This window comes from Tachyglossus aculeatus, chromosome X4, assembly GCF_015852505.1.
Source record: "Tachyglossus aculeatus isolate mTacAcu1 chromosome X4, mTacAcu1.pri, whole genome shotgun sequence".
Lineage (NCBI taxonomy): Eukaryota > Metazoa > Chordata > Mammalia > Monotremata > Tachyglossidae > Tachyglossus > Tachyglossus aculeatus.
Window position 1 is genome coordinate 2,330,566 of NC_052098.1, and position 22,579 is coordinate 2,353,144.

At 44.7% G+C, this 22,579-nt stretch overlaps 1 protein-coding gene across 2 annotated transcripts in view; it reads left to right on the forward strand.

Annotated features, from left to right (window-relative positions):
- The first annotated feature begins 2,084 nt into the window (after window positions 1-2,084).
- SLC28A3 (solute carrier family 28 member 3) overlaps window positions 2,085-22,579 on the forward strand; it is an 82,092-nt gene continuing 61,597 nt past the window's right edge. Inside the window, exon 1 of one of the 2 annotated variants that reach the window (XM_038769845.1) lies at window positions 2,085-2,148. In XM_038769845.1, the coding sequence (XP_038625773.1) occupies window positions 2,086-2,148 (63 nt within the window). In that variant the 5' untranslated portion in view covers window position 2,085. Of the gene's footprint in view, window positions 2,149-20,181; window positions 20,278-22,579 lie in introns of those variants that run through there. The other variant, XM_038769846.1, reaches the window with a different exon arrangement.

The window sequence follows — 22,579 nt, forward strand, 5'->3', positions numbered from 1 at the left end:
TAAACTGTGAGCCTGTTGTTGGGTAGGGACCGTCTCTATATGTTTCTGACTTGTACTTCCCAAGCGCTTAGTACAATGCTGTGCACAAAGTAAGCGCTCAATAAATACGACTGAATGAATCCCACACTTTTCTTCCTGTGGGCAAGTTGAGTAACTCAGGGGGATGACTCGTCCAATACCCTACAGCCCAATCAATGAGTGGCATTTATTGAGTGTTTACTGTGTGCAGAGTACTGTACTAAGCGCTTGGGAGAGGACAATAGAACAATGTAACAAAGTGGGTAGATGCGTTCCCTGCCAGCAATGAGCTTAAGGTACATCAGTGCTGTGGGGGTGAGAAAACATCAATCATTCAATCAATCATATTTCTTGAGCACTTACTAAGTACAGAGCACTGTACTAAGTGGTTGGGAGAGGATGGTATAGCAATTTAAGTCCATCAGAATATAAGCAATTCCATAGGGATCAACCAAGGTTCTTTCCAACCCAATATTCTAGCTCTGAATAGCATAAAAACATCCATCAATCAGAAGAATTAATTGAGCATTTTACATGTTCCGACCATTGTGATAAGGTTTGGGAAAGTACAATAATAATAATAATAATAATAATAATAATAATGGTATTTCTTAAGCTCTTTCTATATGCCAAGCACTGTTCTAAGTGCTGGGGTAGATACAAGGTAATCAGGTTGTCCCACGTGGGGCTCACAGTCTTCATCCCCATTTTACAGATGAGGTAACTGAGGCAAAGAGAAGTTAAGTGACTTGCCCAAAGTCACACAACTGACAAGTAGCAGAGGCTGGATTAGAACCCATGACCTCTGACTCCCAAGCCTGTTCTCCTTCCACTAAGCATGCTGCTCATCTGTCTACTTGTTTCATTGTCTGTCTCCCCCTTCTAGACTGTGAGCCCACTGTTGGGTAGGGACCATCTCTATATGTTGCCGATTTGTACTTCCCAAGCTCTTAGTACAGTGCTCTGCACACAGTAAGTGCTCAATAAATACGATTGAATGAATGAATAAATATGACAATGAATTAATGAATGCTTCTCTGCTGCATTCAGACAGAGACACAGTCTTTGCTCTCCACATGCTTACAGTTGACAAATCATCATCAGTGGTATTTACTGAGAACTTAACGTGGGTAGAGCACTGTAATGAGCACTTGGGAAAGAACAATATGATAGAGTTGTTGGACATATGCCCTTGCCCACAATGAGTTTACAGTCTAGAGATTAATATGAGGTATTCACAGAAGGAAGAGGAGAAGCATTACGGAGTGGTGGATAGAGCATGGGCCCGGGAGTCAGAAGGTCATGGGTTATCATGGGTTAATATTATCATCATCAAACAGCCACCACCCTGATCCAATCATGTGTCATCTCCTGATTAGTCTGTTGTATCAGACTCCTCCCTCCAGTCCAAACTACACTCCACTGCTTGGATCATTTTTCTAAAATATTGTACTGTGTACCTCTCCCCACTCCTCAAATTGCCCCCCTCTGATAGTTGGCCATGGCATAGTGGATAGAGCACGGGTCTGGGAGTCAGAAGGTCTTGGGTTCTAATCCAGACTCTGCCCCTTGTCTGCTGTGTAACATTGGGCAAGTCACTTCACCTCTCTGTGCCTCAGTTACCTCATCTATCAAATAGGGATTAAGACTGTGAGCCTTATGTGGGACAGGGACTGTGTCCAACCTGATATACTTGTATCCATCCTGATAGTACGGTGCCTGGCACATAGTAAGCATTTAACAGATACCATAAATTATTATTAAGAGAGACAAACAATGCTAGAGATGTGGATACCAGAAATAGGAAAGGATAATGAGACTTTTAACAAAGGTGCAACCTGGCTACCGTCCAGTCATAGGCGAGTTTCACTTCACTATGCCGAAAGACCAAACATTCTCATGCTGGAGATTCTTGGAATTTTAGAACAGGTCCCCGTTCCCTAAAATGGCAGATGACATCACCAGGAGGGGGTGTGGCTTTTCTTCCAAGTGGCTGAAACTTCAGAGGAGCAGCGAAGAACAGGTTTGAACAAAGTGAGCTGGCAAGATCTTTCAGAGGCTGCACACATGGAACTGAAGGAGTCTCTCAGTGCTAACAGAGAAGATGGTCATAGTAACTCTGCTTATCAGGTGAGACTTTATGCTTTAGTTTGGGAAAGCCTTGGATTTTTTACGGGAATTTTTCTGCTGTTGGTGTTTGAGGAACAGATAAACAAAAGTTTAGGATCTCTGAACCGAGATGACATTTCTGTGCGTCCTACCCTTTACCTCGTTGGCAACCTGCTTAGATACAGAAATGACAAAAGTTATGCCCGGGCCAAAAGAGTGACTTTATAAAGCTCTTGGTTTCCTTCTTCCCTCAAACTAGGCAAGTCACTTCATTTCACTTCATTGGGCCTCGGTTACCTCATCTGTAAAATGGGGATTGAGACTGTGAGCCCCATGTGGGACAGGAACTGTGTCCAACCCAATTTGCTTGTATTCACCCCAGTGCTTAGAACGGTGCCTGGCACAAAGTACTTAACAAATACCATGACGATGATTATTATTATTCAACCTGAAAAGTCTCTTGGGACAAATCTATTTGGGTTCCTGACTCTGCATTTATCCATTGGATTTTCTGTTATTATTGCGGGGGGTGGGGGGAGGAAGGCAACTGATTTTGCATTCCAGGCTAAATTGAGCCCATAATGGGCACTAAATAAACATTTATCACGATAAAGAGGTCAGAGTAGCCATCCAACACCTCTGGGGCAATAGAAAAGAACACATATATCAGCTAAGCAGCCTGGCTCAGTGAAAAGAGCCCGGGCTTGGGAGCCAGAGGTCATGGGTTCGAATCCCGGCTCCACCACTTGTCCGCTGGGTGACCATGGGCAAGTCAATTCACCTCTCTGTGCCTCAGTTCCCTCATCTGGAAAATGGGGATTAAAACTGTGAGCCCCACGTTGGGCAATCTGATCACCTTGTATCTACCCCAGCGCTTAGAACAGTGCTTTGCACATAGTGAGCGCTTAACAAATGCCATCATTATTATTATTAGCTAAGCTCTAGCACTTGGACAGAATACCCTTCGTTCATTCATGCATTGTTTCAACAGTGTTGAGTGCACACTGTGTGCAGGGCACTGTACTAAGCACTTAGGAGAGTACAACAGAACTAAAAGACATGATTCCTTGCCTTCAGGAATTGAAAAATCTGGTGGATTATATGCCCAGGACATTTTCATTCATTTATGGACTTGCACCGTAGCTATTAAATTGCCCTCTGGGCCAAAGGGCAAAATATTAGCCATTCAACTAAACGTCACAGGGAGACAGATTCCCTGGGGAAGTTAGGATTCACTGTACCTCCATGTCATCTATCTCGCCGCTGACCTCTTGCCCAAGTCCTGCCTCTGCCCTGGAACAGTCGCCCTCTTCATATCTGATGGACAGTCACTCTCACCAGCTTCAGAGCCTTACTGAAAGCACATCTCCTCCAAGGGGCCTTCCCTGACTAAGCCCTCATTTCCTCTTCTCCCACTCACCTCTGCATTGCCCTTGCACTTGGATTTGCATCATTTTATTCAGCCCCTCCCTCAGCCCTATAGCACTTATGTGCATATCTATCATTTATTTATTTATAATAATGCCCCTCTCTCCTCCTAGACCGTAAGTTCATTATGGGCAGGGATCACGTCTACCAACTCTGTTATAGTGAACTCTCCCAAGCACTTAGTACAGTGTTCTGCACACACTAAGTACTTAATAGGATTGATTGATTTTACAATCAACTTGCTGATGCCAGAAATTACATTGTAAACTCCTCAACTAGATTGTAAACTCCTTGAGGGCTGGGATCGTGTCTACCATTCTAGTGTATTGTACTCTCTGAACTGCTTAGAACGCAGCTGTGCACTCAATAAATAAACGCTCAATAGATACCATTGATTCAAACAGTCTCTGGCCGATAAGCACCCCCGCAAGGGACCATTTTGCTCACTGAAAATTGAGCAGGTTGAAAATACCAGCAGGCTCAAGAGTGGCTTGGATAAATGCAAGGGTCAGAGGTCTCTAATGAGTTTCTAATGAGAGGAACAAGTTAGGGACGTTTGGGAGGTTTTCCCTGACCACAAAGATTTGGTCTGTCGTAAATCTGTTCATAAATGCCTCTGCATTTCCTCTCCATCCTTGGGAGAAGCAACAAGGCTTAGTGGATTAGAACCCCGGTCCTTCCTGGCTCTGCCACTTTCATTCATTCATTCAATCATATATATTGAGCGCTTACTGTGTGCAAAGTACGTATTAAGCACTTGGGAGAGTACAATATAACAATAGACACATTCCCTGCCTACAATGAACTCACAGTCTATAAAGGGAGACAGACATTCATATACATAAATAAATAGCAGATAAATTGCCACTTTTCATTCATTCACTCAATCGTATTTACTGAGTGCTTACTGTGTGCAGAGATTTGTACTAAGCTCTTGGGAAAGTACAGTACAACAATAAACAGTGACATTCCATGCCCCAAATTAGCTGACATTCTAGAATAGTCTTACTTGTCTGCTGGGTGACCTTGGGCAAGTCACTTCACTTCTCTGGGCCTCAGTTTCCTCATCTATAAAATGGATATTAAGACTGTGAGCTCTGTGTAGGACGGGGACTGTGTCCAACCAGATTTGCTTGTATCCAGCCCAAAGCTAAGTACAGTGCCTAGCACATAGCAAGTGCTTAACAGCGACCATGATTATTTATTATTGTAATCATCATTCAAACAGCCTCCGCCCTGATCCAGGCGTGTGTCATCTCCTGTCTAGTCTATTGTATCAGACTCCTCCCTCCAGCCCAAACTATATTCCGCTGCTTGGATCATCTTTCTAAAATATTGTACTGTGTACATCTCCCCCCTCAATAGTTGGTCATGGCGTAGTGGACAGAGCATGGGTCTGGGAGTCAGAAGGTCTTGGGTTCTAATCCCGGCTCCGCCACTTGTCTGCTGTGTGACCTTGGGCAAGTCACTTCTCTGTGCCTCAGTTCTTTCATCTGGAAAATGGGGATTAAGACTTTGAGCCCCAGGTGGGACAACCTGATCACCTTGTAACCTCCCCAGCACTTAGAACAGTGCTTTGCACATAGTAAGCGCTTAATAAATATCATCATTATTATTATTATTACTAAGCTTGTGGACAGGGTTCTTGTCTACCAACTCTAGTGTTTCATACTCTTCCAAGCACTTAGTACAATGCTCTGCCCACAGTAAGAGCTCAATAAATATGATTGATTGATTACTTGACAGGTGCTGAGGATAGTTATATGTACGTAGAAAACTCTATAGTTGTGGAACTTGTTAAGCACTTGCTATGTGCCAGGCACTGTACTAAATGTTGGGGTGGACACAAGTAAATCGGGTTGGACATAGCCTCTATCCCACATGGGACTCACAGTCTCAATCCCCATTTTACAGATGAGGTAACAAGCAACTCGCCCAAGGTCACACAGCAGACAAGTGGTGGAGCCGGGATTAGGACCCGTGACCAGCTGACTCCAGGCCCGTGCTCTACCCACTACGCCATGATGCTTCTATGGATACTCTATCAAAATGATTTCAGATGGATAGACCCCTCTGGGAGAGGGGTGTCCATGGAGTCGCTATGGGTCATAAACAACTCGACAGCATAAGACAAGACATAAGTGCTAGAGATGGTTGATAGGAGGATATGTCTTAGAATGCTGGTAACTAATTGGGGAAGGCAAGATGGGGGATTCAGGAGGGCTTTGAAGATGGGGATAGCTGTAGTCTGTCGGGTGTGGGGAGGGAGGGAGTTTCAAGCCAGGGGAACAGAGTAAGCAAGGGGACAGAGGCAGGAGAATAGAAAGCGGGATGCAGCTAGAAAGTTGAATGAGGAGTTGCAGGAGAAGGGATCAGATCTATGTGGTGGGGCGAGTTGGTGGAGAGTGCCTTGAAGGCTATTATGAGGAGACAGATGAGCCAAACACTGGATCTGGGGGTCTTTCAGCAGACCTCAAAATTGAGATCGGCATTGATAGCTGGCCTAGGCCTTACCTTCATGTAAGACACTGCAGCATAAGGGGCAGCGTGATTCAGGACAAGTCTCTTAACTTCTCATTTGTTCAATGGGGACTCAATATCTGCTCCCTCTGAGACTGTGAGCCCCATGTGGGACAGGAACTGTGTCAGATCTGCTCTACACCTGTGCTTAGCACAGTGTTCTGCACATAGCACGGGTTTAACGAAAAACCCAATTAGTACTTATTTGTGTTCTAAAACTGACAAATCCCGTCTCCAGTTCAACATAAAAATCTCTCCCCCTCTAGACAGTGAGCTTGTTGTGGGCAGGGAATGTGTGTGTTGATTGTTCCATTGTACTCTCCCAAGCGCTTAGTACAGTGCTCTGCACTCAGTAAGCACTCAATAAATACAATTGAATAAAACGGAGGCAATAGCCTGCAGCCTGTTTCCTGCTCACTTCAATCAGGTCCTGGACTTGTTCTCCAGAGCGGTCTGGAGGAGGAAACAGAATCAGAAGGGACTTGGTTTCAGTGACTCCCTGGCCTTCTGTCTAAAGGAATTTGAAAGGATTAGGCCCTCCTTTGATTTTTCAGCTAAAGAAGGAAGTTTAGAACGTGAGAAATCTTCTCAATTCTCAGAAGTCAAATCTAGAGAAGGTCAGGATAGGTCTTTAAGAACCTTTATTGAACTGGAAAGAGCGGTGACCTTCAGCATCAGAAATTATACTCTTTAATAAGTCCCCCGAGTAGATTCCCTGCTTCTCTGATCCTTCTACCTCAGGAGTTACTTTTCCAAACTGGAGAAACCAGTTTGAGAAGGAAGGTCTTCTTCCAACTCCACCCCTGCTTCACCCCTCCTCCTCCTCTTTAGTTCCTTCCCCAGCCATGGGACGAGGTCTCTGAGGTGAAGCAACTACAAACTAACATGTAAACTAGTTTTTTTACAAACATGCAAACAATGCAAACTACATGCAAATGTGCGAATCCTTTTACTCAGAAGGGAGAACTCCTGTCTTGTGGCAGTCACAAAACAGCTCTTTCCCATAAATGGGTACTGGGTATAGTTGGGGCTTAATCACCCTAGGGGAAGAGGAAATTCTTCCAACTCCACCTGGCTTCACCCCTCCTCCTCCTCTTTAGCTCATTCCCCAGCCATGGGACGAGGTCTCTGAGATGAAGCCTGCTAGCCTGCAAACTACATGCAAATGTGTGAATCCTCTTACTCAGCAGGGAGGACTCCTGTCTTGTGGCTGTCACAAAACAGCTGTTTCCCAGAAATGGGAACTGGGTGTAGTTGAGGTTTAATCACCCTAGGGGAAGAGGAAATCCCTCCCCTCCTCCACCCTCAGGAGACAGACCTCACTCACACATTAAGCCCCTGGGCTCTTGACAGAGAGACAAGCAACCTGCTGATCCTGTGCTCAGCACCACCTGATTGAGGTGAATCCTAATCCAAAAATGTCAATCCTCGTTGTCCTCCACCTCTACGGCACCTTTCATTAAGCACTTAGTAATAATTTTTTCTGGCCCTCAGTTACCACATCTGTAAAATGGGGATTAAGATTGTGAGCCCCATGTAGGACAGGGACTGCATCGAACCTGCTTAGCTCGTATCTAAGAGAAGAGGCAGTGTGGCATAGTGGGAAAAGCACAAGTTTGGGAGTCAGAGGACGTGGATTCTAATCCCGGCTTCTCCACTTGTCTGCTGTGTGACCTTGGGCAAGCCATTGAATTTATGTGTGCCTCAGTTACCCCATCTGTAAAATGGGGATTAAAATCTGTGAGCCCCACGTGGGACAACCTGATTATCTTATATCTACCCCAGCGCTTAGAACAGTGCTTGGCATGTAGTAAGCACTTAACAAACACCATAATTATTATTATTATCTACCCCAGTGCTTAGTACAGTGCCTGGCACATAGTAAGTGCTTAACAAATACCACTTAAAAAATAACGATCGGGGTGTTTTTCTAAGTGCTTACTATGTGCCAAGCACTGTTCTAAGTGCTGGGGTAGATACAAACTAATCAGGTCTCACATGGGGTTCACAGTCTAAGTAGGAGAGAGCACAGGTAATTGAATCCCCATTTTGGAGATGAGGGAACTGAAGCCCAGAGAAGTTAAGTGACTTGCCGAAGGTCACATAGCAGACGAGAGGCATAGCCAGGATTAGAACTCATATCCACTGGCTCCCAGGCCTGTGCTCTTTCTATTAGGCCACATTGCTTACTGTAAGCAGAGCAATGTACTGGACCCTTACTCTGAAGAGCACTGTTCAGGGCACCTATTCTGCAGAACACTGTACCGGGCAAGTACTTTGCAGGGCATTGTACTGGGCACCTATGTGCAGAGCACTGATTTGAGGGCCTATTGTTTGCAGAATACTGTAGGGAACCCCCGCTGTGCACAGAGCACTGTACTGAGCATCCACTGTATGCAGGGTACTAATTGGGCCTATAGAAGCATGGAATAGAAGTAAAATATGCCATCCCTGGCCTCAAGGATCTTATAATCAAATGGATGTATCATTCATTCAATCGTATTTATTGAGCACTTACTGTGCAGAGCACTGTCTAAGCATCAGAACGTTGCTTCTACGACCCAGAGCTCGGAAAGGAAATCTTGATTCTCCTCCCTGCTAATCCCTCCTGATTCCTGTTCCCCATTCCCCACTATTTTCAGTTGCCAATTTTTTTTTTTAAGGGCACTTGTTCAGCACTTATCAAGCACTTTTCTAAGGGCTGGGTTAGAGACAAGTTAATCAGTTTGGGCACAGTCCCTGTTCCACAAGAGGCTCGAGGTCTAAGTAAGAGGGAGGAGGATTTAATCTCCATTTTACAGTTGAGGAAACTGAAGCACAGAGAATCAATCAATCAATCATATTTATTGAATGCTTACTGTGTGCAGAGCACTGTACTAAGCGCTTGGGAAGTACAAGTTGGCAACATATAGAGACGGTCCCTACCCAACAGTGGGCTCACAGTCTAGAAGGGGGAGACAGAGAACAAAACCAAACATATTAACAAAATAAAATAAATAGAATAGATATGTACAAGTAAAATAGAGTAAGAAATATGTACAAACATATATACATATATACAGGTGCTGTGGGGAAGGGAAGGAGGTTAAGGGAGGGGGGATGGAGAGGGGAAGGGGGGGAGGGGAAGGAGGGGGAGAGGAAGGAGGGGGCTCAGTCTGGGAAGGCCTCCTGGAGGAGGGGAGCTCTCAGTAGGGCCTTGAAGGGAGGAAGAGAGCTAGCTTGGCGGATGTTGGGAGGGAGGGCATGCCAGGCCAGGGGGAGGACGTGGGCCAGGGGTCGATGGCAGGACAGGCGAGAACAAGGCACGGTGAGGAGATTAGCGGCAGAGGAGTGGAGGGTGTGGGCTAGGCTGTAGAAGGAGAGAAGGGGGGTGAGGTAGGAGTGGGTGAGGTGATGGAGAGCCTTGAAGCCGAGGGTGAGGAGTTTCTGCCTGATGCGTAGGTTGATTGGTAGCCACTGGAGATTTTTGAGGAGGGGAGTAACAAGCCTAGAGCGTTTCTGGACAAAGACAATCTGGGCAGCGGTGTGAAGTATGGATTGAAGTGGGGAGAGACAAGAGGATGGGAGATCGGAGAGGAGGCTGATACAGTAGTCCAGATGGGATAGGATGAGAGCTTGAACGAGCAGGTTAGCAGTTTGGATAGAGAGGAAAGGGCGGATCTTGGCAATGTTGCGGAGCTGAGATCGGCAGGTTTTGGTGATGGCTTGGATAAGAGGGGTGAACGAGAGAGCGGAGTCGAGGATGACACCAAGGTTGCGGGCCTGTGAGACGGGAAGGATGGTAGTGCCATCAACAGTGATGGGAAAGTCAGGGAGAGGGCAGGGTTTGGGAGGGAAGACAAGGAGTTCATTCTTGGACATGTTGAGTTTTAGGTGGCGGGCAGACATCCAGATGGAGATGTCCTGAAGGCAGGAGGAGATGCGAGCCTGGAGGGAGGGGAGAGAGGAGGAGCAGAGATGTAGATCTGGGTGTCATCAGCGTACAGATGATAGCTGAAGCTGTGGGAGCGAATGAGGTCACCAAGGGAGTGAGTGTAGATCGAGAACAGAAGGGGACCAAGAACTGAACCTTGAGGAACTCCCACAGTAAGGGGATGGGAGGGGGAGGAGGAGCCTGCAAAAGAGACTGAGAATGAACGACCGGAGAGATACGAGGAGAACCAGGAGAGGACGGAGTCTGTGAAGCCAAGGTTGGATAGTGTTTTGAGGAGAAGGGGGTGGTCCACAGTGTCGAAGGCAACTGAGAGGTCACGGAGGATTAGGATAGAGTATGAGCCATTGGATTTGGCAAGCAGGAGGTCATTGGTGACCTTTGAGAGGGTGGTTTTCCATGGAATGTAGGGGACAGAAGCCAGACTGGAGGGGGTCAAGGAGAGAGTTGGTGTTGAGGAATTCAAGGCAGCGCGTGTAGACAAAGTGAAGAGTTTGTAGAGAGTTGTAGTTCGTTGAAGTGTAGAGAAGTGAAGTGACTTGCCCAAGGTCACACAGCAATTGGCAGAGGCGGGATAAGAACCCAGAACCACTGACTCCCAGGCCTGGGCTCTTTCCACTAGGCCATGCTTCTTCTCTAATGTTGCTAACGTGGCATTAATTTTAGAAGTGTGTTCGTTTGGCATCACGGCAAGCGTAGACCTTTCGTTGGGAGCATAAGAGATGCTCCTCTTAGCCCCACAACACTTACGTCCACATCCATCAAGTATTTCTTCATATTAATGTCCGTCTCCCCCTCTAGACCGTAAGCTCGCGGTGGACAGGGAACGTTTCTACTAACTCTGTTCTATTGAACTGTCCCAAGAGCTTAGTACAGTGCTCTGGACACAGTAAGCTCTCAATAAATACCACTGATTGAGCATTTGCTCAACTGTGCCCTGGGAGGATGGATGATGACCCAAAGAGGACACCGAGTTCAGGAGGCTGTCACCTCACTATCTCGATTAAAATTCAAAATGGCCCGGCCAAGTATGGAGATCTGGTCCAAAATAAGTAGGAGCACCTTTAAGGACGTCTCCTCCAAGAGGCCCTCCCTGATTAATCGCTAATTTCCCCAGTTTATCTCCCCTCCATGGGCGTGTCAGCATTTCTGAGTCTCCTAACCACTGGTGGACTCACCCAAGCTCCCATAGCATTTGTGTGCATACCTTCCTCAGCCTATTACTTAAGTACTAACACTTGTACATATTCCCTTTCTTTCTTTCTTCCTTCAGTGAATTATTTTAGCATCTGTCTCTCCTGTTAGAGTTTACACATCTTGAGGGCAGGGATTGTCTCAATTTATTGTACTTTCCCAAGTGCTTCATAATGATAATAATAATAATAATTTTGGTATTTGTTAAGCACTTACTATGTGCCAGGCACTGTACTAAATGCTGGGGTGGATACAAGCAAATCAGGTTGGACAATCCCTGTCCCACGTGGGGCTCGCAGTCTCAATCCCCATTTTCCAGATGAGGTAACAGAGGCCCAGAGAAGTGAAGTGAAGCGACTTGCCCAAGGTCACACAGCAGACAAGTGGTGGAGTCATGATTAGAGCCCATGACCTTCTGACTCCCGGGGCCCATGCTTTACCCACTATACCATGCTGCTTATCAGTTCAGTGCTCTGTAAGTGGTAGGTGCTTAATAAATACGATTGTTGGATTAATTGACTGATTGATTGACAAGCCAACCCCATCCACCCGCGGTGAGAAATGCCTGACTAGGTGGAATGCTGGATTGCCTGGATGTGATTGATAGGTGGAAGTTGGACAGACAATGATCTAGAGGTCCTAATGGACCACTAACTAAAATCTAATTTAACAAGGCTATGATTTTGTGAATACGCCAACCGGATACAGATCAGATGGTGTGAATAGGAATGTGACAGGTAGGAACCAGGAAACAATTGTCCCCGTTACTCTTCCGGGTGCTCAGTCCCTTACTAATGGGCCCTACAGCATCAGAGAGATTTGGAAATCTTGGTGATGGTCAGTGGAAATTAGCACATGATATATTGCGCAACTCCTAAATACTTCTGGAGCCCTTTTAACTAGGTACAGAATCTTGCATAATCATTTTACGAACCAGCCCTGTTAAGTAACACTGAGCATAATTTGCTTTATCTTTAGAGAGATTCAAGTCAAGAGGGGGTAAAAATGTATTTGCCAAGCACTCAGGTAAATCTGAATCATAATGATTGCAATCAGAACTTTCTACATTGTTTTTTGCAGCTGAATGTTTGCATTCATCTACAGGTTGAATCAGTCAATTTATCAATGGTATTTATGCAGCACTTACTTTATGCAGAGAACTGTACTAAGTGCTTGGGAACATACAAGAAGCAGCACTTAGAACAGTGCCTGACACATAGTAAGTGCTTAACAAATACCACCATTATTATTATTAAAAGAAGAGTTAGAACAGTGCCTGACACATAAGTGCTTAACAAATACCACAATTATTATTATTAATAGAAGAGTGTTTTACAGATGAGGAAACTGAGGCACAGAGCAGGTAAGTGTCTTGCCCAAGGTCACTCAGCAGACAAGTAGCAGAGCTGGGATTAGAACCCAGGTCCTCTGACTCCCAGGCCTGGGCTCTCCCCATTACACAATGTTGCTTCCTAAAAAGATCAGATCACCTGTAAGACATGACAGGGCCATAGTTAAAATAAATCCCAAACTCTTACCAGCTAAGAGATGAGAAGGCAGTATGATGTAGTGGATAGAGCATGGGCCTGAGAGTCAGAAGATCATGGGTTCTAATCCCTACTCCTCCACTTGTCTGCTGTGTGACCTTGGGCAAGTCACTTCACTGGGCCTCAGTTACCTCATCTGGAAAGTGGGGAGTGAGACTGTAAGTCCCATGTGGGACAGGGACTATGTCCAACCTTACTTGCTTGTATCCACCACCAGTGCTTAGTACACTTCCTGGCATAAAGTAAGCACTTAAAAAATACCACAATTATTACTATTATTGCTATTACATATACTGAGGCCAACCTGATTGGCATTCCCTAGTCCTTGCCAAACTCTGCTCCACCACACATCTGCTGTGTGACCTAGGGTGAATTAGAGAAGCAGCGTGGCTCAGTGGAAAGAGCACGGGCTTTGGAGTCAGCAGTCATGGGTTCAAATACCAGCTCCGCCAATTGTCAGCTGTGTGACTTTGGGCAAGTCACTTAACTTCTCTGTGCCTCAGTTACCTCATCTGTAAAATGGGATTAAGACTGTGAGCCCCCTGTGGGACAACCTGATCACCTTGTAACCTCCCCAGAACTTAGAACAGTGCTTTGCACATAGTAAGTGCTTAATAGATGCTATTATTATTATTATTATTCTCTGGAATTCAGTTACCTCATCTGTAAAATGGGGATTAAGAGTGTGAACCCCATGTGGAACAGGGACTGTGTCTAACCAGATTAATTTGTATCTACCCCAGCATTTACAACAGTGCTTGGCACATAGTAAGCATTTAAGTACCATTATTATAAAGTCTCCAGCCACTCATCAAAGGAGACCCTCCCATGTTGAGTAACTAGTCAGCATCATTCTCAATCAGTCATATTTATTGAATGCCTCCTTGGGTGGGTGAAGCATTGTGCTAAAGTGCTTGAGAAAGGACACTGGAAATGAAAGGCACAATCCTTGCCCTCTGGAAGCTTCCAGTCTAATGGGGGAAGCAGGAAGATGTTAATCAGCACTTAGTACAGTGCCTGGCACCTAGTAAGTGCTTGACAAATACCGTCATTATTAATTAGAAGGGGTGGAAAGAAGACATAGAAGGCATAGAAGGATCTATGCCTTGTCGGGACAAAACAGTTGTACTTCCCAAGCGCTTAGTACAGTGCTCTGCACACAGTAAGTGCTCAATAAATATGATTGAATGAATGAATAAAGTATTGGAAGTAAAATTGACAATGCAGAGAAAGCCAAGGGCTGAGGATGGGCACAAATCTAATTTTGCTAATGGGTTAATGCCAAATATTCCTTTGTGAATAACCAACAGCAAGAACTACAGAGACGCAATGTTGCTAGAGCACAGGCTTGAAGGTCAGAGGTTGTGGGTTCTAATCCCGCTCCACCACTTGTCAGCTGTGTGACTTTGGACAAGTCACTTAACCTCTCTGTGCCCCAGTTACCTCATCTGTAAAATGAGGATTAAGACTGAGCCCCACGTGGGACAACCTGATTACCTTGTATCTACTCCAGCATTTAGAACAGTGCTTGGCACATAGTAAGTGCTTAATAAATACCATTATTATCATTATTATTATTATTATAAGAAGAGGAAAACTCTTGGACTACAAAGATATCAAAAGATCAGACACAGCTTGGTGTCTTCTGTGAGTTTGGATTGCAGAGAATAGAAGGATGTCATCGACCAATCAATTAATCATCATCATCAATCATATTTATTGAGCGCTTACTATGTGCAGAGCACTGTACTAAGCACTTGGGAAGTACAAATTGGCAACAGATAGAGACAGTCCCTACCCAACAGTGGGCTCACAGTCTAAAATTAATCAATCATATTTATTGAGCACTCACTGTATACAGAGCATTGTACTTAAACGTTTGGGTGAGTACAAAACAACAGAGTTAGTAGACACGTTCCCCACCCACAAGGAGCTTGCAAGTCTAGAGTGTAACAGTCTATTACAGTCTAACAGTATAACTGAGAAGGGCATCAATCACCAATTAATCAATAAGATTTATTGAGCACTTACTATGTGCAGATCTCTATTTCTAAGCACCTGGGACAGTACAATGTAATAGTTGGTAGATATTTTTCCAAATGATCATCATCGCTAACATCAATGCTATTTATTAAGCACCCAGGAAGATAGATGAAGTAGCTTCCATATGAGGAGACAGAAAAGGTTAGCTTCAGAGAAGCAGCATGGCCTAGTGGAAAGAGCAAGGGCCTGGAAATCAGAGGACCCAGGTTCTAATCCCAGCTCTGCCGCATCTCTTATGTGTGACCTTGGGCTAGTTACTTCACTTCTCAGTGCCCTCATCTGTGAATGGTGATTAACTCCTACTCCCTCCTACCTAGACTGTGAGTCCCACATGGAACAGGGACTGTGTCCAACCTGATGATCTTATATCTACCCTAGGGCTTAAGTGCTATGCTATGCTCCTAGTAAGCACTTAACACATACCAAAATTATTATGATTATCCATCTGTCTGGAAAGAGGAAGGCTGAAAGTAGTCATGATTGTCATTTGCTGAAAGAGGAAAAGGAAGGAAAAGATGAACATGGAATTGCTGGATGAAGAGGCGCCTGTTGAAGCTTGAGGTGGGAGGGTCAAAACAGGTGACAGACATGAAATTCATTACCACTAGAGGTGAACCTGGTGCCACCGAAAACTGTGGGAGGGCAAGTCACTTAACTTCTGTGCCTCAGTTACCTCATATGTAAAATGGGGATTAAGACTGTGAGCCCCGCTTGGGACAACCTTGTATCTAGCCCAGCGTTTAGAACAGTGCTTGGCACATAATAAGAGCTTAACAAATACCATCATTATTATTGTTATTATTATTTACATTATTTTGGTCTTAAATGGGCCAGGATGGCTGAAACAGAAAGCATTAAAGTAAGAGCATCGCAGGCCAGGAGAGCTGAAGTTTGGAACAAAAGATTTCTTTTGTTTTGGAGTTAGCAATAAGCTTTTGGAATTCAACTGGACCTGAGTCTGGAACCCTAATTCCTAACTGTTCATTTAAGAGAAACTAAGTGACTCCCTAAGGAAGTCGGGAATGGAATGCAGGGAGTCAGAAGGACCTGGGTTCTAATCCCAGCTCTGCCACCAGTCTGCTGTGTGACCTTGGGCAAGTCACTTCATCTTTCTGGGCTTCAGTTATTCCATCTGTAAAATTCATTCAATTGTATTTATTGAGCGCTTGCCCACTGTTGGGTAGGGACTGTCTCTATATGTTGCCAACTTGTACTTCCCAAGTGCTTAGTACAGTGCTCTGCACACAGTAAGCGCTCAATAAATACGATTGATTGATTGTGCAGAACACTGTACTAAGCATTTGGGAAGTACAAATTGGCAACATATAGAGACGGCCTCTATGCAACAACCGGCTCACAGTCTAGAAGGATTAAGAGTGCGATCCCCATGTGGGATTGGGACTGTGTTCAACCTGATTAACTTGTCTCTACCCCAACCCTTAGAACAGTGGTTGGCACATTGTAAGTGCTTAACAAATACCATCATCATCACATAGTAAGCACTTAACAAGTACCATTATTATTATTATTATTAACAGCATGTAAACAAGGAGAGTTCTCATTGATACATAGAAGCAATCTGGCCTAATGAAAAGAGCATGGGCCTGGGAGTCAGATGACCTGGGTTTAATTCCAACTCCGCCACTTGTCTGCTGTGTGATCTTGGGCAAGTCCCTTCACTTCTCTTTGCCTCAGTTACCACATCTGAAAATGGGGATTAAGATGGTGAGCCCCATGTGGGGCAGGGACAGTGTCCAACCCAAATATCTTGTATATACCCCAGCGCTCAATACAGTGCCTGACACATAGTACACACTTAACAAATACCATAAAAAAGAGCTATGGAGTCAGGTGCAGATAAGAAAAACACTGCTTCCCCACCCAGGTTGGTCAAAAGCCTCAGAGGAAAAAACAAATTAGAAGTTCTAGTGTCCTTTCTTTTCATGGTATTTGTTAAGAGTTTATTCTGTGCCAGGCACTGTACTAAGCACTACTCAAACTAATCAGGTTGGACACAGTCCCTCTTCCACATGGGGTTCACAGTCTTAATCCCCATTTTACAGATGAGATAACTGAGGCCCAGAGAAGTGAAGTGACTTGCCCAAGGTCACACAGCAGATAAGTGGTGGAGCTGGGATTAGAAACCACTTCCACATCCAGCTCAAATTCTGGCTTCATCTCAATTTACTCTTCACTGGACCAAACCTATAGGACCCTCTAACTCAGTTTTTCTCATTACCTCTGAATTCAAAGGGCCACTTAGTTAAGCAGGCAAAAGGTTGGCAAAATCAATAATAATAATTACAAGTCCTAGTGGGTGGCAGTAGCAGGAAAAACAGAAAGCTCTTTTCTGTTTTTTTTTTAATTGTATTTGTTAAGCATTTTCTATGTGCCAGGCACTGTACTAAGCACTGGGGTAGATAAAAGCTAATCAGGTTGGACACAGTCCATGTTCCACGTGGGGTCCACAGTCTTAATCCCCATTTTACAGATGAGGTAACTGAGTATCAGAGAAGTGAAGTGACTTGCCTAAGGTCACCCAGCAGACAAATCACGGATCTGGGATTAGAACCCAGATCCTTCTGACCCCCAGGCCCGGGCTCTCTCTACTAGGCCACCTTGCGTCCCTATTTTTATGTACATATCCATAATTTATTCATTTATATGAATGCCTGTCTCCTCCTCTAGGCTGTGAGCTCATTGTAGGTAGGGAACATGTTTACCACCTTTGTTATTTTTGTCCTTTCCTAAGCGTTTAGTACAGTGCTCTGCCTGCAGTAAGCACTCAATAAACACCACTGATTGATTGATTGGAAAAACACTGCCCAGCAAAAGGGGGTGGAGAGATAAGTCAACAGCAACAGAATCCTCTAACACTCCATGCAGTCTCTAAATCCATGCGAGACTCCACTTTGCTGGGTGAAGAAGAGGCCTTCAAACCAATTTAAGGATAACATACAACTAAGGGGACTGGCACACAAAGCAACAGAAAGTCAATCCTATTTTCACCTCTTACAATAGTGCTTGGCACAGAGTAAGCACTTAACAAATACCATAATTATTAAAGAGGAAAAACCTGGAGAAATCCCTACCTATGGGGCAGGTGTCAGTTGTGCAGTTCAGCATGGTCAATGAAAAGCAAAGGGATTAGAGGCAAAGCATACTTCAATTACCTTTACACACATTCCTAAAGGGCTTTGTTCCACAGCAACTCAGAGGAGATAAAACCGGAGATTAGAGTGGGTTAAATTCTTCCATAATCCCCACCACCCCCCTTCAGAAAATAAGCAGTTTGTGAGACCCATCCATCACTCCCATTCAAATTTGTTGTTTGTGATTAGTCAATCGTATTTATTGAGTGTTTTCTGTGTGAAGAGCACTGTACTAAGTGCTTGGGAGAGCACAATAGGGCATTTCATCATCTAGGAAACCCCACTAGCTTATTTGTCCTTGTCCTATATGCATAGAGGGGTGAAATCCACAACATTCACTCCTATCCTCTGCTCAGGACCCTGGCAAAGACAGAGGTTCAGTGATTTGAGCCATCTACTCATGCAAGTCAGTCACAGGGAGAGCCGAGATTGGAGTGTTCTGTGTTTTTTCTGAAACATTCAATCACTTTCCTCGACCCAAGCTTGTTACTGGAAAACATGTTTTAAAGGGTAAAAAAGGTAAAATGCCTGTGAAATTATCTTCATATAGCCCTGCACCTCAATTGCTGAAGGAAAAGAGTTTGAACTCAGATATGCCTAGCCCCAAAGATGAGGTAACTGAGACCCAGAGAAGCAAAGTGACTTGCCCAAGGTCACACAGCAGACAAGTGACAGAGCTAGGACTAGAACCCATGACCTTCTGACTCTTATGACCATATTCTATCCAGTACCATGAAGAGTGGGTAGACGTGTTCCCTGCCCACAAGGAGCTTACCGTCTAGAAGGGGAGACAGACATTAAATTATGGATATATACATAAATTCTGTGGGCCTAAGGGGTGGGTAAAAGGTACAAATCCAAGTGCAAGGGCTCCGTGGTGGTGGTGGTGGGGGGGGGGGGGGGGTGGGGGGGGTGGGTGTGTGTGTGTGTGTGTGTGTGTGTGTGTGTGTGGAGAGACAGAGAGGAAATGAGGGGTGTGTGTGTGTGTAGAGAGAGAGAGAGAGAGAGGGGAAATGAGGGCTTATTCAGGGAAGGCCTCTTGGAGAGATGTGATTTTAATAAGACTTTGAAGGTGGGGAGAGTGATCTCTGTCTGATATGAAGGAGGAGGAAATGCCCCTTCTGCTACTGAGTGCCTATTGTATGTAGAGCACTACGCAAAGTCCTTGGGAACATCAATCAATTGTATTGATTGAATGCTTACTTTGTGCAGAGCACTGTACTAAGCACTTGGGAGAGCACACTACAACAGAGTTGGCAGAGACATTCCCTGCCCATAAAGAACTTACAGTCAAGAGGGGGAAGACAGACAGTAATATCAATAATTTATAAAATATTTGAATTAAAACCAAATTTTAGGAACACATTTTCAGTGGGTGCTTCCAAAAAGGGACCTCTATTGTGGGAACATGTAAGAGTGAAAGATACAGTCCCTGCCCTCAAGGAATTTACAATCTACAGGAGTTACCACATCAGTAACCACTTGGCTGACCAGAACTAAGAGACTGGAATCAGTCAGTCAGTTGTATTTATTGAGCACTTACTGTGTGCAGAGCACTGTACTAAGCACTTGGTACAGTATACAGTACAACAACATAACAGACACATTCCCTGCCCACAATGAGTTTATAGTCTAGGGGGGAAATAGACATTAATATAAATAAAATTACAGATATGAACCTAAGTGCTGTGGGGCTGTGAGGGAGGATGAATAAAGGGAGCAAGTCAGGGTGATGTAGAAGGGAGTAGAAGAAAAGGAAAAAAGGACTTAGGGAAGGCCTCTTGGAGGAGATAGACCTTCAATTAGGCTTCGAAGCGGGTAGAGTCTGTCAGATATGAAGAGGGAGGGCATTCCAGGCCAGAGGCAGGATGTGGGTGAGGGGTCGGCGGTGAGATAGATGAGACAGAGGTACAGCGATAAGGTTGGCATTAGAGGAGCAAAGCATGTGGTCTGGGTTGGAGTAGGAGAGTAGCGAGTTGAGGCACGAGGGGGTAAAGTGATTGAGTACTTTAAAGTATCAAAAGGCCATCAGATTTTGGGCATACTTAACCTCCACGTGGCCCTCCCTGAAACATTATATGTAATTAAAAACAGCACACAAAATGTCTAGGCAAGTTTCGTATGTGACCCTTCCATGTTCTGCCTCTCTCATAAAGCAAGCTACAGTTTCCCTTGTGATGTCATGCAGAACATCGAAGCCCAGAGCTCTCCCCAGACCAGCCACAGAGCAGCAGAGGGCCACACGCATGAACAACAAGGACATCTATAGCAGAGGGGGATGGGGGTACCTTTCTAAAATAACATGGATTCTCGTTTGAAGCAAAGTGCTGTGATGGTAAGGATTAGGAAAAGAAGAAAACTTGCTGAGGGGACAGAGCAAGGGATTAGTGGAAAGTAAAATATAAATCTGGGGTTCTAATCCTGGCTCTGCCAGTTACCTGCAATGTGTCTTTGGGCAAATCACTTTTCTCCTCTGGGCCTTGGTTTCCCTCATCTGTAAAATGAGGATTCAGTGCCTCTTCTGCCTCCTACTTGGATTGTGAGTCCAATGTGGGGCAGGCACTGTGTCCAACCTGATTAATTTGTGCTAATAATAATAATAATGCTATAAGCTTTGTAGACAGACCTAGAATTCAGCATCAACTACAGAAAGTTCCTCGATAAACACTACTGCTGCTGATACTGATAATAATAATAATAATGAAATTGATTAAACACTTACTAGGTGCTGAGACGGTAAGCTTGCAGTGGGCAGAGAATGTGTTCATTTATTTTTTGTAGCATACTCTCCCATGCGCTTAGTACAGTGCTCTGCACACAGTAAGTGCTCAATAAATACGACAATGAATGAAGCACTATGCTAAGCGCTGAGGTAGATACAAATTAATCTGATTGGATTCAGCCCTTTTTCAAATAGGGCTTACAATCTCAGAAGTAAGGAGAAGCGCTATCTCATCCCCATTTGACAAGTGAGAAAACTGAGGCTCAGTGAGGTTTAAGTTCTCACAACAGGTCAATGGATGAGCTTTGGTCATGAGATATCAGGGCGCAGGAATCGATCGGAGTGCTAATTGCTTGCGCTTAGTGGAAAGAGCATGGGCTTGGGAGTCAGAGGTCATGGGTTCTAATCCTAGCCCCACCACTTGTCACCTGTGTGACTTTGGGCTAGTCACTTAATTTCTCTGTGCCTCAGCTACCTCATCTGTAAAATGGGGATTAAGACTGTGAACCCCATGTGGGACAACCTTGATTACCTTGTATCTATCCTAGAGCTTAGAACAGTGCTTGGCACATAGTAAGCGCTTAACAACTACCATTATTATTATTATTATTCCTGTTGTATTCCCGCTGGGAATCAATAAATTCATAGTATTTCTCCGCTAGACTGTAAACTTTGTGTGGGCAGGGAACCAGTCTACTAACTCTGAGAAGCAGCATAGACTAGTGGACAGAGCCTGGGCCTGGGAGTCAGAGGACCTGGTTTCTAATCCCGGCTCCGCCACTTGTCTGTGTGTGAACTTGAGCAGGTCACTTCACTTCTCTGAGCCTGTTACCTCGTCTGTAAAATGGGGGGTAAGACTGTGAGCCCCATGTGGGACATGGACTGTGTCCAATCTGGTTATCTTGTATCTATCCCAGTGCTCAGTACAGTGCCTAGCACATAGTAAGCGCTTAAATACCATTAAAACCCCCCCAAAAAACTCTGTTGTGTTGTATTCTCCCAAGTGCTTAGTACATGCTTAGTACAGTGCTCTGCACACAGTGCTCAATAAATATCACCTGAGTACAATAAAGTAGGTAGACACAATCCCTTACACTCTATTGTGTGCAGAGCACTGTACTAAGCATGGGGAAACAGTGCAGTGAGCAAATAGGCAGGGCAACAGCACATTGCGAAGTTTATTCTGCCCATTCAAACCAGGTACAATAAGTCAATCAGTCAATTGTATTTATTGAGCGCATACTGTGTGCAGGGCACTGTACTAAGTGCTTGGGAGAGTACAATAGAACAGTAAAACAGACACATTCCCTGTCCATATGACCCGATAGTCTAGAATCCAGGTCTCCCGATTCCCAGAGACTCCACTGTGGGAAGGCTTTACTGGAGACAAAAGTGCAAATCAATCAATCAATTAATAGTGTTTATTGAGCGCTTACTACATGCTGAGCACTGTAGTAAGCAGGTTCTGCTGAGAGTTCTGAGGGAACAATCTTGAAAGGGAAAATAAGAGGTACATTTCCGAACCTGAATAAACTATGTCTAGAGCCAGTCCAGAAAAGGAACTGCCCATTCTAGAAACACCCATTTCCTCCAGAATGCATCTGGGTTGGAAAGAGAAAGAGTGAACTGACAGCAGGACTTTCTGCAGTAAAAGAGTTTCAACAGCTGGAGTTTTCTAGTGTCTAGGGGTTTTCCATCAGTGATAATGCAATATTGAGAGAGAAAGTGGAATCCGACCAGCGACTGGCACATAAAGGCATACACTTTGTTGACTTTCTCAACTCTAAGCTGGTAGTGATAGGTGTAATCAGTTCAGCCCTGAGTTGCAATTAGAACACAATTGTAGCTGTAGGTGCTGGATGCCTATTAGTGCTAATTGCTTAATGAAAGGAAGGGGAACAAATGCTGGAAGTGT